The sequence below is a fragment of the Prinia subflava genome, chromosome 5 (genome assembly GCF_021018805.1).
Source record: "Prinia subflava isolate CZ2003 ecotype Zambia chromosome 5, Cam_Psub_1.2, whole genome shotgun sequence".
NCBI classification, from domain to species: Eukaryota; Metazoa; Chordata; class Aves; order Passeriformes; family Cisticolidae; genus Prinia; species Prinia subflava.
In genome coordinates, this window is record NC_086251.1 from 338,098 (window position 1) to 350,180 (window position 12,083).

The 12,083-nt window shown below is 64.5% G+C and overlaps 2 protein-coding genes across 4 annotated transcripts; both read left to right on the forward strand.

Moving 5' to 3' along the window:
- The first annotated feature begins 413 nt into the window (after nucleotides 1-413).
- On the forward strand, nucleotides 414-6,779 carry TMEM132A (transmembrane protein 132A). The gene is given in 12 exon segments (XM_063397450.1): nucleotides 414-621; nucleotides 624-686; nucleotides 1,483-1,691; nucleotides 1,767-2,327; nucleotides 2,397-2,752; nucleotides 3,295-3,453; nucleotides 3,525-3,717; nucleotides 3,788-3,931; nucleotides 4,021-4,223; nucleotides 4,426-4,702; nucleotides 4,923-5,114; nucleotides 5,192-6,779. Coding segments are annotated over 12 exon segments (3,657 nt in total). The 5' UTR covers nucleotides 414-428; the 3' UTR covers nucleotides 6,299-6,779.
- Nucleotides 6,780-7,237: 458 nt separating this feature from the next.
- Nucleotides 7,238-11,726, forward strand: CD6 (CD6 molecule). 3 transcript variants are annotated; one of them, XM_063397262.1, is made up of 12 exons: nucleotides 7,243-7,909; nucleotides 9,074-9,139; nucleotides 9,229-9,537; nucleotides 9,609-9,908; nucleotides 9,996-10,067; nucleotides 10,155-10,292; nucleotides 10,385-10,495; nucleotides 10,585-10,680; nucleotides 10,771-10,851; nucleotides 10,954-11,100; nucleotides 11,290-11,445; nucleotides 11,530-11,726. In XM_063397262.1, exons 1-12 carry the CDS (start codon nucleotides 7,855-7,857, stop codon nucleotides 11,625-11,627), a joined length of 1,629 nt encoding a protein of 542 aa, XP_063253332.1. In that variant the 5' UTR covers nucleotides 7,243-7,854; the 3' UTR covers nucleotides 11,628-11,726. The 3 variants fall into 3 exon arrangements, with proteins under 3 accessions (XP_063253330.1, XP_063253331.1, XP_063253332.1); XM_063397260.1 differs by having other exon boundaries at nucleotides 7,238-7,909; nucleotides 11,290-11,726; XM_063397261.1 differs by lacking the exon at nucleotides 10,585-10,680 and having other exon boundaries at nucleotides 7,239-7,909; nucleotides 11,290-11,726.
- Nucleotides 11,727-12,083: the final 357 nt, after the last annotated feature.

The window sequence follows — 12,083 nt, forward strand, 5'->3', positions numbered from 1 at the left end:
GGGAGGAAGAGGAAGAGGAGGAGAAGGAGGGTGGTTTATCCTAGCTAGGGTCCCACTGCCCTCCAGCTGTTCCTGCTGTGATTCCCGCTCTCCCCGTGCCCCTGGCCATGGGTGTCCTTGTCCTTCCCATATCGCCAGTATCCCTGGTGGAACAGGGAAAGATGGATGGCAACTGGGGGAAGAATTCCCGCCCTCCCGCCCTGCTCCCGGGGTCTCCGTGTGGCCTGGGGTGTCCGGTGCTGGGTGGGGATGGGAATGGGATGAGGAGCAGGGATTGGGATGGGGATGAGGAAGAGGATGAGGAGCAGAGATGGGGAGTGGGACGAGGGCGAGGATGGGGAGCAGGGACGGTAATGAGGAATTGGGGTGAGGATGGGAATGAGGAGCAGGGCGGGGAATGAAGAGCAGGAGAGGGATCAGGGTTGGGAATGGGGAATGGGATGTGGCTCGGGCTGCGGAGCAGGAGCCGGAGCATCGGGCACTGCCGGGCTCTAGGACCTAGCGGGACGAGGCGGCGCCGGTGCCGGTCCCGCCCCGGCCCCATTGTCTGGGCGCGGGGGCGGAGGGACGGGAGGCACAGGCGGAGCGACGGGAGGCACCGGCACCGGCGGCATCGGCGGACGGACCGGCCATGGCCCCGGCGCCCCGGCTGGCGCTGCTGGCCGCCGCCCTGCTCTGCGCCCCCGGTAAGTGGGAACAGCACCGGGAATGGCATCGGCAACGGCAGCTGGCACCGGGCACCGGCACCGACCCCGACCCGCACCCCTCCCGCCGTCCTGCCGGGATCCGCTCCCGCGTGGTCCCGCAATCCGGGTCCATTCCTCCCTTTCCCCACGTTCGGGGTCCCTCCGTTCCGCCGGGATCCCGGGAGCCGGGGCGACCTCACCCCCTCCTCCTCCTTCCCCGCGTTCCCCGGGATCCGCGTCCCCCATTCCGGGGGATTCGTGCCGCGTCCGCCGCTGGGGATCCCGAGGGGGTCACCCGGGGAACGCGGGATCCGCGGGGAACTCGAGGGGGGAATCTCCTCCCAATCCTCACGGGAACCCGCGGCCCGAGGGACTCCCCCCGGATCCCGGGATCTGCCTCGCCTCTCCCCGCACGCCTGTCGCCCAGGTGGGATCCATTCCCGGCCCTGAGGAAGCCCTACCCGGGCTCCAGGTGGGATCTGCTCCCTGGGATGAGGCATCCCTTTGATCAGGGCACCATGAGCCTGGATCCCACCCTGATGACATGGTTCCAACCTTCTCCCCACTGGGGAATGCATTCCCACAGGGAACAGCCGGGACTGGGGGAACCGAGGGGACACCCAGTCCTGGTGCAGGGATGGGATAATCCTGGGATAGGGCAGCCATGCCAGGGGTGACCTCAGAACACGGTGGCCCAGGCGAGGGGTCGCCCTGCGTGCTGCCACAAAGGTGGCACCCCTGTGCACCCCGTTCCCACCGTGTCCCTGTGGGATGTGACACATCCTTGTCCTTGCAGTGAGGGGTGACGGGGAGCCCCCGGATCCCGTGTTCCTGCCAGTGGAGCTGGAGGTCCTTGGGGTGCCCGAGTCCTACAGGCTGCAGAGGGTGGATCAGGACGTGGCCCCCAACTCTTCCCTGCACACCCGCTCCGAAACGTTCCTGCTGCTTCGTGCTGGATCCCAGCCCCTGGTCCAGGCCACCTACCCCCCATTCAGCATCCGACAGGTAACCGGGACTCCCGTGTCCCCTGGGCCACCCCAGGGTGTCCCAGCCCCTGCCACCATCCTGGTGTCCTTACAGGAGGTGCCCATGGAGAGCCCCCCTGGCTCAGCAGCTTGGGCTGTCCGCGCCGTGTCCCTGGAGAGCTCTGTGTCCCATGCTGAGCCCGTGGCCCGTGTCCTCTTCCATCTGTATGGGCCTGACTGGATGCCTGGGAAACGGGATCACGCCGGGACCCAGGATCATCCGAAGGACTGGGACCACCCTGGGGTCTGGGATCACCCTGAGGTCCGGGACCACCCTGAGGGTCAGGGTCACCCCAGGGACTGGGATCATCCCAGGGAGCAGGACCATCCTGGGGTCCGGGATAACCCTGGGGATCGTGACCCCAGGGACCAGGAGCACCCAGAGCAGCGGGACCACCGTGGAGTGCGGGATCACCCCAAAGGCCGGCACCACCCTGGGATCCACCCCAAGGACCGGGACCACCACAAGGACCAGGACCACCATGAGCAGCAGGACCACCCTGGGAACCGGGATTCTTCAAGGGATTGGGATCACTCCAGAGCTCGGGATCTCCCCTGTGTCACCCTCCACGCTCACCACCGTGGGCGGGTGGCCCGAGGAACATGTCACCTGCAGGTCAGTGCCACGCTGGGGACCCTGGGGACCCACAGCTCCCCCCCAGCCTAATCCCCTTCTCCCCTGCAGGCCCCACTGGGCGTGTGCGTGGTGGAGCTGGAGATCCCTCCACGCTGGTTCTCCCTGGGATCCCTCCATTCCCACCGGAGCCGCCGGCGGGATTCCAACCCCTCGGAGCCTCTGGAGCGGCCAGAACTGGCTGAGCTGCGCTACAGTGTTGGGGAGTGCGGGGGTCAGGAGCAGGAGGCTCCCAGATTCCTGGGAATGCTGGAGCTGCGGGCAGGAGAGCCGGAGCGGCGGCAGGAGGTGCGGCTGGACGAGAAGGTGCTGCTGCGTGTCCCCAATGTCCCCCTACGGCCCGGGCAGCGCTTCACGGCCACCATCGCCCTGCACCACAACTTCACTGCCGACAGCCTGACCCTGAGGTGAGAGCGGGGACAGCAGGGACACTGTGGGACTCTGTGGGACTCTGTGGGAGGAGTGTGTGACCGTGAGTGGCACTGTGTGGCAGTCTCTGACATTTTGTGGCAGTATGTGACAGCATTTGACACCTTGTGCAGTGAGTGACATTGTGTGACAGTGTGACTGACACCATGTGACACCATCTGATACAAACTGTCCGGATCTGATACTGTGTGGCATTGTGTGCCAGTGTGACATTGTGTGACTGTCAGTGACATTGTGCGACACCATTCTGACAGTGACTGACACTGTGGGACATTTTGTGATATTGTGTGACACCATCTGATGCCATTCTGACTGTGAATGACACCGTGTGACATTGTATGACTGTGAGTGACACCATGTGACACTGTGTGACAGTGAGTGACACCCTGTGATTGTGAGTGACACTGTGGGACACTGTCTGACACCACCTGACATTGTGTGACACTGTTTAACACTGTGTGGCGTTGTATGACTCTGTGTGACACCTTTTGACACCATGTGACACTGTGTGTCCCCGCAGGATCAAAGCCAAGAAGGGCCTGCAGGTGGTCTCTGCCCATTCCACAATTCCCAGCACCTGGAGCGTGCACCTGGAGCGTTCCCGCAGTTCCAAGCACTCCACAGCCGTGGTGACGTGCCGGCGGCTCGGGGACATCCCCGCCATCCCTGACAGCTCCAGGTAGGGAAATCCCAATATCCCAGTACCCCCATCCCAGGCTGTGCCACCCTGATCCCGGCGTGGTGCCGCAGGGCGTCCGAGCCGGCCGCGTTCCTGCACGTGGATGTGGCGGTGGAAAACGGGACGGTGGGGCTGGCGCCGGCGCGGCCCCTCACGTGGCAGGTGGAGTACCCCGGCCAGGATCCCGAGGCGCAGAAGGACAAACTGGTCTGGGAGATCCAGGTGTCGGAGCGGGACATCCGTGCTCTCGTCCCGCTGGTGCAGGTGGGTGTCCCCGTCCCGTTCCAGCCCTCAGAGCCGTGGGAAGCGCCCCCTTACCCCACTGTGCTCCCAGGAGCTGGAGATCCTGAACACGGCGCCACTGACCGGGATCCCCCGCGTTGTCCCGGTGAAACTGGTGGCTGTGGAAGCAGGAGGTGGAGTGTCCGAGCTCACGGATCCTGTGGGGTGTGAATCTGCTGACAAGCAGGTGCTGCAGGTGAGTCCTGCTCTCCCCTCGTTATCCCGCCTCACCCTGGGAGATTCCTGTGGAATTCCACCCTTTCCACCCCATTCCTGCCCTCACAGGTGTCGGATTCCTGCGACCTGGTGTTCGTGGGGGGCAAGGAGAGCCGAGGGGCGCGGGGGGCCCGTGTGGATTTCTGGGTGCGCCGGCTGCGGGCAGAGCTGAGCTTCTCTGTGTGGGCTCCGCTGCTCCCGCTCCGTGTCCAGCTGGGAGATCCCATCCTGGAGCAGCTCCGGGGCTGGAGACTGCCCGAGGGGCCTGACAGGTGAGGCCTACAGAATGGGATGGTGGGAAAAGGGGGAGACGGGAATGAGGCTGAGACCTGCCGGGTGGGGATGCATCAGGGAGCCCCCAACATGCTCCTGTGTCCCAGGGTTCTCCTCACCCTGAAATCCCTGTTCCCCTGCCCCTGGGGAATCCCTTGTCACCCCATCCTGGGACCTTTGTCGCCCTGTCCCTGTCCCCAGTGCCGTGGTGGAGTCCGAGGACGCCGCAGAGGAGCCGGAGCGGCGGGCGCGGGGCTGCCGGCCCCAGTTCCAGCGCACGGGGCTCCGTGTCCTGGCACACTTTGTGGCTCACCCCCTGGATGGTGGCCGTCACCTGTCCTACCTGCCCGGCCCTGAGTGGCTCCTGGATGTCACCCACCTGGTGGCTGCCCGGACCCATGTCCAGGACCCCCGTGTGGCCTCACTGGAAGCGGGGGCCGTTGTGGTGGGCCGAGAGCCTGGAGTCACCTCTGTCGAGGTAAACGGGGGTTGTCTGTGGGGAATTGGGGGAGATCCTGGGGAGATTTGGGGGTGTGGGAAGGTTGCAGGGATGCCGCTGGGGGGCTGGAAATGATCTCAGTGGGAGCTGGGCAGGATACAGGGAGGGAGGGAACTGAGGGGCTGGAGGGGCTGGCACAGGATGGGAAGAGCAAACAGTGGCCGTGAGGAATGTTGGGGGACTCACAAGCTGCTTCCAGGTGCGCTCCCCACTCTCCAACTCCATCCTGGGGGAGCAGACGCTGGTGGTTTCCGAGGAGAAGGTGACAGTGACAGAGCTCCACACCCAGGTGGTGGCTGGGCTCTCCCTATCCCTGCGGACACAGCCAGATCATCCCGGCGTGGTCACCGCCACCGCCCTGGGGACGCCCACACTCCGGGCCCTCAAGCAGGTGAGACGGGCGCGGGGGTCACCCCACTGTCCCCGGTGTCCCCCAAACCCCTGCCATCCCTCTTGTCACCCCGCCAGGAAGCGACGCTGTCCATCTGGTTGTCCTTCTCCGACCGCACGCTGGCCCCGCTGGAGCTCTACGGGTGGCACGACGTGGCCTTGACCGTGACGTCCCTCGACCGCGCCGTCGCCAGCGTCGGGGGCTCCCCCGGGGTCCCCGCCGCCCACCCGTGGGTGGTGGCCGAGGGGCCGGGCCGGGGAGCCCTGCTCCAGCTCAGCCTGCACCCCCCGGATCCGTGCCGGCGCGGTCGGCACCGCGCGGCCGCCCTGGCCACCGGCAGCGCCTGGCTGGAGGTGGGGATCCCCTCGGAGGTGGGGACCCCCTCTGCCGGGAGCGCCCGGCCCTTCCCGCGGGCCGAGGGCGCCATGTCCGGGGAAGCGGTGACCGTGGGACGGAGGGACCCCGCGGGCGTGGGGCCGGCGGCCACCAAGCTCCAGGGGTCTTCCTCGGAGGAGGATGAGGAGGAAGGCTACAGACATAACCGTGCCGGCATGGAAGAGGAGGAGGAAGAGGAGGAGGAGGAGGAGGAGATGGTGAAGGCCCCAGAGCGGGTGACCGACCTGGAAATTGGGATGTATGTGCTCCTGGGAGTCTTCTGCCTCGCCATCTTCATCTTCCTCGTCAACTGCATCTTCTTCGTGCTCCGGTACCAGCAGAAGGAGCTGCCCGAGCCGGGCGGGGCCCCCTCAGCCCCACAACCCCACAACTGGGTGTGGCTGGGCACCGACCAGGAGGAGCTGAGCCGGCAGCTGGATCGGCAGCAGCTGGATCGGCCGCAGCTGGATCGCCGGCAGCCGGAACCCCCGGCATCCCCGGGCCACCCCTGCGGCTGCGGGGGCCCCCCGGGCTCCGCTGAGGACGGGGCTCCCCCTGGCTCCCCGGCCCCGGGAGCGCCGCCGCCCCGCAAGGAGGGATCGGCTCCGGGAGGCGGCCGCAGGAAGCGGGTGGAGTTTGTCACCTTCGGTCCCCCCCGCGTCCCCGAGGAGCCGCCCCCGGCCGCCCCCCACGTCCAGTCCATCCTGGTGGCCAGCGAGGATGACATCCGCTGGGTGTGCGAGGACATGGGGCTGCGGGACCCCGAGGAGCTCCGGAGCTACATGGAGAGGATCCGCGGCAGCTCCTGACCCCGAGGGGGCCACTCCCGGACCCCCCAATTCCCGGGCAAACCAGTAAGGGCCCGACCTCCTCCCCGTGCCGTGCTGGGGGGACACCGACCCCCCTTCCCAGCGGGATGTGCCGGGGACCACTGGTGGCCTCCTCGGACCACCCCAAGGTGCTCACAGAGGGTGAGGGGGGCCTCTCCCAGCCCTGTCCTTACAGGGGCTGGATCCCGGCGGCACCGGGGAGGAATTTGGGCTGCCCTTACTGCTTTGGGTCTCATTGCGACATGGTGTTCATAGTGGTGATGATGATGGTGGTGATGATTCCTGTGGTCTGACCCCGGGGAGGATCCTGTGTCCCCCCCACCTTCACCCCGGCCACGCATCCGTTTTGTACACATTTTTTATCGGGAACGCCCGGGAAGGGGCTGCCAGGGGCTGGTATTTATGGAAAATTTTTAATTCTGACGTTGTTACAAAAATAAAGTATTTAAAAAAAACCCAATTGGGATTCCCCTCCGTGCCGTCTCCCCTGATCCTGACACCGGGTTCCACCCTGCCCCCGTGGCAGTGCCAGGCTCCTGGGAATGGGCACGTGCCCTTGACCTTGGCTCCACATGGGAGCTGGTCACGGGGTTGGATCCAGGGCTGGGCCTGGCCGTGGCCCAGCTGGGGTCACCTTGGGATAAGGGATCTCCTTCCTCCCTCTCCTGCCATCCTCCTCCTCCACCTTTCCAACCCCAACACCACCCTGGTGCTGCATGTCCTCCCCCTGCCTGGTCCTCGACATTCCCAAGCACCTCCCTTTATTTAGGGGTGCCATGGGCATCGCCACTCCTTCAGCTTCTCGGTAAGTCCCAGCAATCCCAAGACAGCCTGGGAGATCCCCCACCCCATCACCCTGCTCCCAGCTTCCCCAAACTTCCCAAACCCCTGCTGAGATGGGGTGGCTGGAATCCCGACCCCCCCCTTCCCAACATCCTGGGTCCCCAGGTGTTCAGCTGGATCCCAGCCCTCACTCCTGGGATGCCCCACCTCTCCCTTCATGGAAATTCCAGCCTTACCCCTCACCTGATATTCCTGGAGGGTCCTAGGGTGATCCTGCGTGTGGGAAGACGCTCAGGACGTGGAGCTGCAGGTAAGATTGATTCCAAAAACCAGGGAGAAGAGGGGAGCTCCTGGCTCTTCATCACCCCACAGATGTCCTGCAGCTCGCGAGACCCCGAGTCCCCCATGCCACCACCCCAAATCCACGACCTGGGGGCACAAACAAGCTGCAGACGATGATGGCTCCGCCACATCTGTGTCCCCCGGGGTGGGAGCACCCCATCCATGAGGCTCCCGTGCCCCAGAGGGTCTCCGGGGTCCCCCAAACCCTGTTTCCTCCCTAGCGGTGCAGGATGGAGCCAGCCCATCACCCTCCTCCACCCTGCAGCACTGAGTCGGCTTCCTGCCCTCCGCCACACTCCCGGAGCTGCCGGGGCGCGGGGACACGGCCAGGCCATGTCCCCAGGCTGCTGAGAGAGGGACTCCCCGGAATCCCAGAGCCCTGAATTCCATGGGGCTGCCCCGCTGACAGGATGGGGGAGCTGTGCCTGCTCCTGGTGGCTCTCTCTGCCGTGGCACCTGCACAAGGTACGTCACTGTCCCCTTGCCGTCGCTCTCTTGGGACCTTGGGGTGGTGGAGCCACAGATTTGGGGGCTGGGGACCTGCCACCTCCCTGGGATGGGGAGCACTGGGGGTCCTGGGGGGTCCCCAACAGGGGTGTCAGTGGTGGAGGATGCTGCCCCTCAACCCACTGGGATGGAGGGAAAGGGATCCCCTAAAAGGGTATCCTAAGGCTTGGGGATTCTCACGAGGGTTAAGGCCTCCTTGGATCCCCCCAAAAGCACCCTGGGAACCTCTAAAAAAGGACCCAAATCCCCTAAAGGTGCTCTCGGAGCCATCCCACCTACAATCCCTTTGGGAATGGGGTGACACTCAGGGCCTGAAGCTCATCCTGTCTCTCATGTACCCCCTGGATAGTTTTGGGATGCGATGCCACCTGTCCCCCCCGTCCTGTCAGGATTTGAGATGGTTTGGCTGCCAAAATGTCTGCCAGGAGCCGCTTCAAGGCCTCAAATCAGTCGGGGAACGGGCCCATCACCCCATTTCCGCCCTTCTCACACCTCCGTTCCCACCTGGAGCAGCTCATTCCCGTCTTCTCCCCTCATCCCTGGCTTTTCCCTTGAACATTTGAACTCCAATCCCCACCCCACCAGCTCTGGTGTCTCTTCCCGGGATTCCCACCCACGCATCCCACCCTGGATGCCTCACTTCTGGGGCTGAATCCTTCCCCATGGAGGAGCCAAATGGGGCATTTTTAGGGATAACTGGATCATCCACTCACCCGTGGCTCTGGAATGGGTGTAGGCAGGTGGGTACAGGCAGGTCCAGCCCCTTTGTGTCCACAGGGATGAACCAGAAGGTGGAACAACATGGATACAGGATGGGATTCCAAATTTCAGCTCTTCCAGTGCTGAGCCATGTCCCAGTATTCCTGTATTTCAGGCCAAATTCTCCCAGCAGATCCCACACCAGGATTTAGCCCTGAGAAACATCCTGGAGCACACAGGCATTGATTTCTGGGATGCAACAGCTCCGTGACCACGTTGCCAGAGCCCAGGGGGATTCCCACTGTGCCGCTCACAGCTGGGAGAATCCTCTTGGCCACATGTTGGAGGATTTGGGATGCAACCCTCTAAACCTCAAATCCTGGGGGACTCAGCCCCTCATCCCCCTGTCCTTTCTCCCCACAGAAACGACGGGACCTCCCACCACTCCAGCTGGGAACCTCACCAGGAACCTCACCTCAGCTACACCGGGTGAGTGCGGCAGGGCGAGGGCCATCCTCACCTGCCCTTTTTGGGATTCTGGGACAACACCAGCTCACCCTTCCCGGTGCCTCCCCCAGCTCCCAGAGCGGTCCGGCTGGTGGGCGGCCGGAGCCGCTGCGAGGGCCGGGTGGAGCTGGAGCAGGAGGGGACGTGGGGGACGGTGTGCGACGACGGCTGGGACATCCCCGACGCCGACGTCGTGTGCCGCCGGCTGCGGTGCGGCCGCGCCGTGAGAGCCCCCGGCAACGCCGCCTTCGGCCGCGGGCACGGCCCCATCCTCCGGGACGAGCTGGGATGCCAGGGCCACGAGCGGGACCTCTGGGAATGCCCGGCCGCCCCGGAGCACGACTGCAGCCACAAGGAGGACGCCGGCGTGGTTTGCTCAGGTGGGTTCGGAACATTCCGGAGCCGGGGGGATGCCGGAATGATCCCGCTCATCCCCGCGCTGTCCCCGCAGAGCACCAGGAGTGGCGGCTCTCCGGAGGGCGGGACGGGTGCGCCGGCAGGGTGGAGGTGTTTTTCCGTGGCACTTGGAGCACGGTGTGCAACAGCACGTGGTACCAGACGGAGGCCACGGTGCTGTGCCGGGCGCTGGGCTGCGGGGACGCGCTGCGGCGGCCGGCCTTCGGACACACGCTTCCCGGGAAGATGGTGTACCAGTGCGGGAGCCTGCAGCCCTCGCTGGCACAGTGCCACTGGACCTTCAACAAATCCGCCCCGTGTTACCAATCCTGGGCCGCCGGGGTCATCTGCAACGGTACCGGAGCCTTCCAGACGGGATTTGGGGCATGGTCTGCATCCTGCTCTCTCCCGAGCATCCCATTTCTGTTCCCACCCTTTCCAGGCTCCCAGGGTTTGGAGACAACGACGACACCCACTGCGGAGGTGACGCCTGGGAATGTCACTGTCCTGCATGGTGAGTGTCCCAGCCCTCGGCTGTTCCCTGGGATCAGGGTAATATTCCCAGGAGGAAAGATTTATGTGTATCTGTTCTCTGTCCCAGCCAAGGAGGGGACCCCGACCTTGGGGCCACCAGCCCTGGACAGTCTCCTCTTTGTCCTGTGCCTGGTGCTGGCGGCACTGCTCCTGCTCTCCCTGCTGGCCTTTCCTGCCGCCCTGCTGAGGCTGAGGAAGAGGAGCGGTAAGGAATTCCGGATCCGGAATTGGGGACACGATCTCCACTTTTCGGGCTCAGCTCAGCCATGGAGTGGGTGTATCCCTCTGTCCCCACAGCCATGTCCTCCCTGGGAACACCCACGCCAGTCCTGGTGACCCACAGCTCCCAGAGCCCCAACGCACCCTCCGGGATCTCCAATGACTACAGGGACATTCCCAAAGGATCAGGTGGGTCTGGCAGATCCCCCCCAGGGGCAGCGGGGCCAGAGGTCCCGGCTGGTGGCAGATGCCACATTCCCTTGTCACCCCCCTCCCAGACTATCCAGTCACAGCCATTTCCAAAGATTCTGATTCCGACTCGGAATATTACGAGTTCAGCAGCAAGCCTCCCGTCGCCCTGTCCACCTTCCACAGTGAGCATCCCACCTCCTCTGGGATCCCTGACACCCTGTCCCACGATCCCTGTCCCCCAGGACGGTCACACCCCTCTCCCCTTCCCACAGACTCCATGCGCCACCATCCCAGGGAGGATCTTCTCCCTCTGAGACCCAGCCAGGACAGGATGGAGCCGTTCCCAGAGGATGGTATGCCACAAGGGGGACGGGGGGTCTGTCCCATGGATGGAAGGGTGGCCACCCCCTCTTCCAATATCCTTGTTCCCACATTTGATGTCCTTTTCCCCACAGAGCCAACCAGGCCGGGTCCCCCACTCTGCAGCTCTTCTAGCTCCTCCTCATCCTCATTCCTGGAGCCCTATTGGAATGGCAGCATTCCCCCTCCTGCCCATGGCACCCCGTGGCACCCGGCAGCCACCGACCACGGCTACGGCACAGGTGGGGAGTGTGGGAGCAGGGATGGGGAGACCCCAGGGATGGGCAGGGAATGGGGGTTTAGGAATCCCAGGGAGAGGAGCAGGGATGGGAGCAGGGACAGAGCAATGCCAGGGATGGGAACAGGGAATGGGACCCCATGGAGTGGGAGCAGGGGTGGAAAATGGCAGGCAGTGACCCTGTTCCTCCCAGTTCCCCCAGCAGCGCCCGCCCCAGTGCCCTCCCAGCCCTGGCTACCTGCGGCTCCGGCAGATCCCAATCCCGATGGCAGCTCCAGCACCTCCTCGGGGGAGTGGTACGAGAACGTGCAGGAGACGGAGCCCCCTGGAGACCCCTCCTCACATCCGGGTAAGGATCCTGCCCTGGGGATGGTGGGGGACACGGGGAGTTCCTGGAATTCCCAAATCCTCCTGACGGACTCTGCTTCTGCAGGCTGCTCAGATCCATCCCCTCCCTCGGGGGAACACCTGGAGGATCCCGACTTTTCTGAGGGCAGTGACTACGACGACATCCAGGGCTCTGCCTACTGAGCCTGTCCCACTGCTCCACAGGCCAAATCTCCTGGAATTCTTTGGCTATCTCCTCCGGAATTCTCCAGCCATCTCCTCTGTTGCTGCCATTAAAACCCTTTCCCCCTTCCCACTTTCCCAAATCTTTGTCCATAGGGGTGTCACCAGCCCCGGAGTGAGGCTGGGCCACCAAGTGCTGCCACTTGTGCACTAAGTGACACAAAGATGACCAAATGTCCCCCTCCCAGCCCACAGGAGCAGGGATGGGGGCAGCAGGGCCCCGATCCAGCTCCATAGCACCAGGGGTGGAAATTAAACTGCAGGAAGGGGGCACATGGAAGTCCCCCCAGAGCTTCCCTACACCCTTCTGACACAGTTCCCATCCCGGGAACGTGCTGTCCATAAATCCTGTCCAGGAAGGCTCCAGGAATGCTGGAAGTGACCGAGGTGCCACCCCAAACCCAGTGGATGGTGCCC

Bases quoted from the DNA above. Each gene is read 5' to 3' on its own strand.
- CD6 (XM_063397260.1), top strand. From the start codon at position 7,855: ATGGGGGAGCTGTGCCTGCTCCTGGTGGCTCTCTCTGCCGTGGCACCT. The intron at 9,909-9,995 runs GTACCGGAGCCT...CACCCTTTCCAG, and splicing joins CGCCGGGGTCATCTGCAACG to GCTCCCAGGGTTTGGAGACA. The intron at 10,852-10,953 runs GTATGCCACAAG...TTTTCCCCACAG, and splicing joins GGAGCCGTTCCCAGAGGATG to AGCCAACCAGGCCGGGTCCC.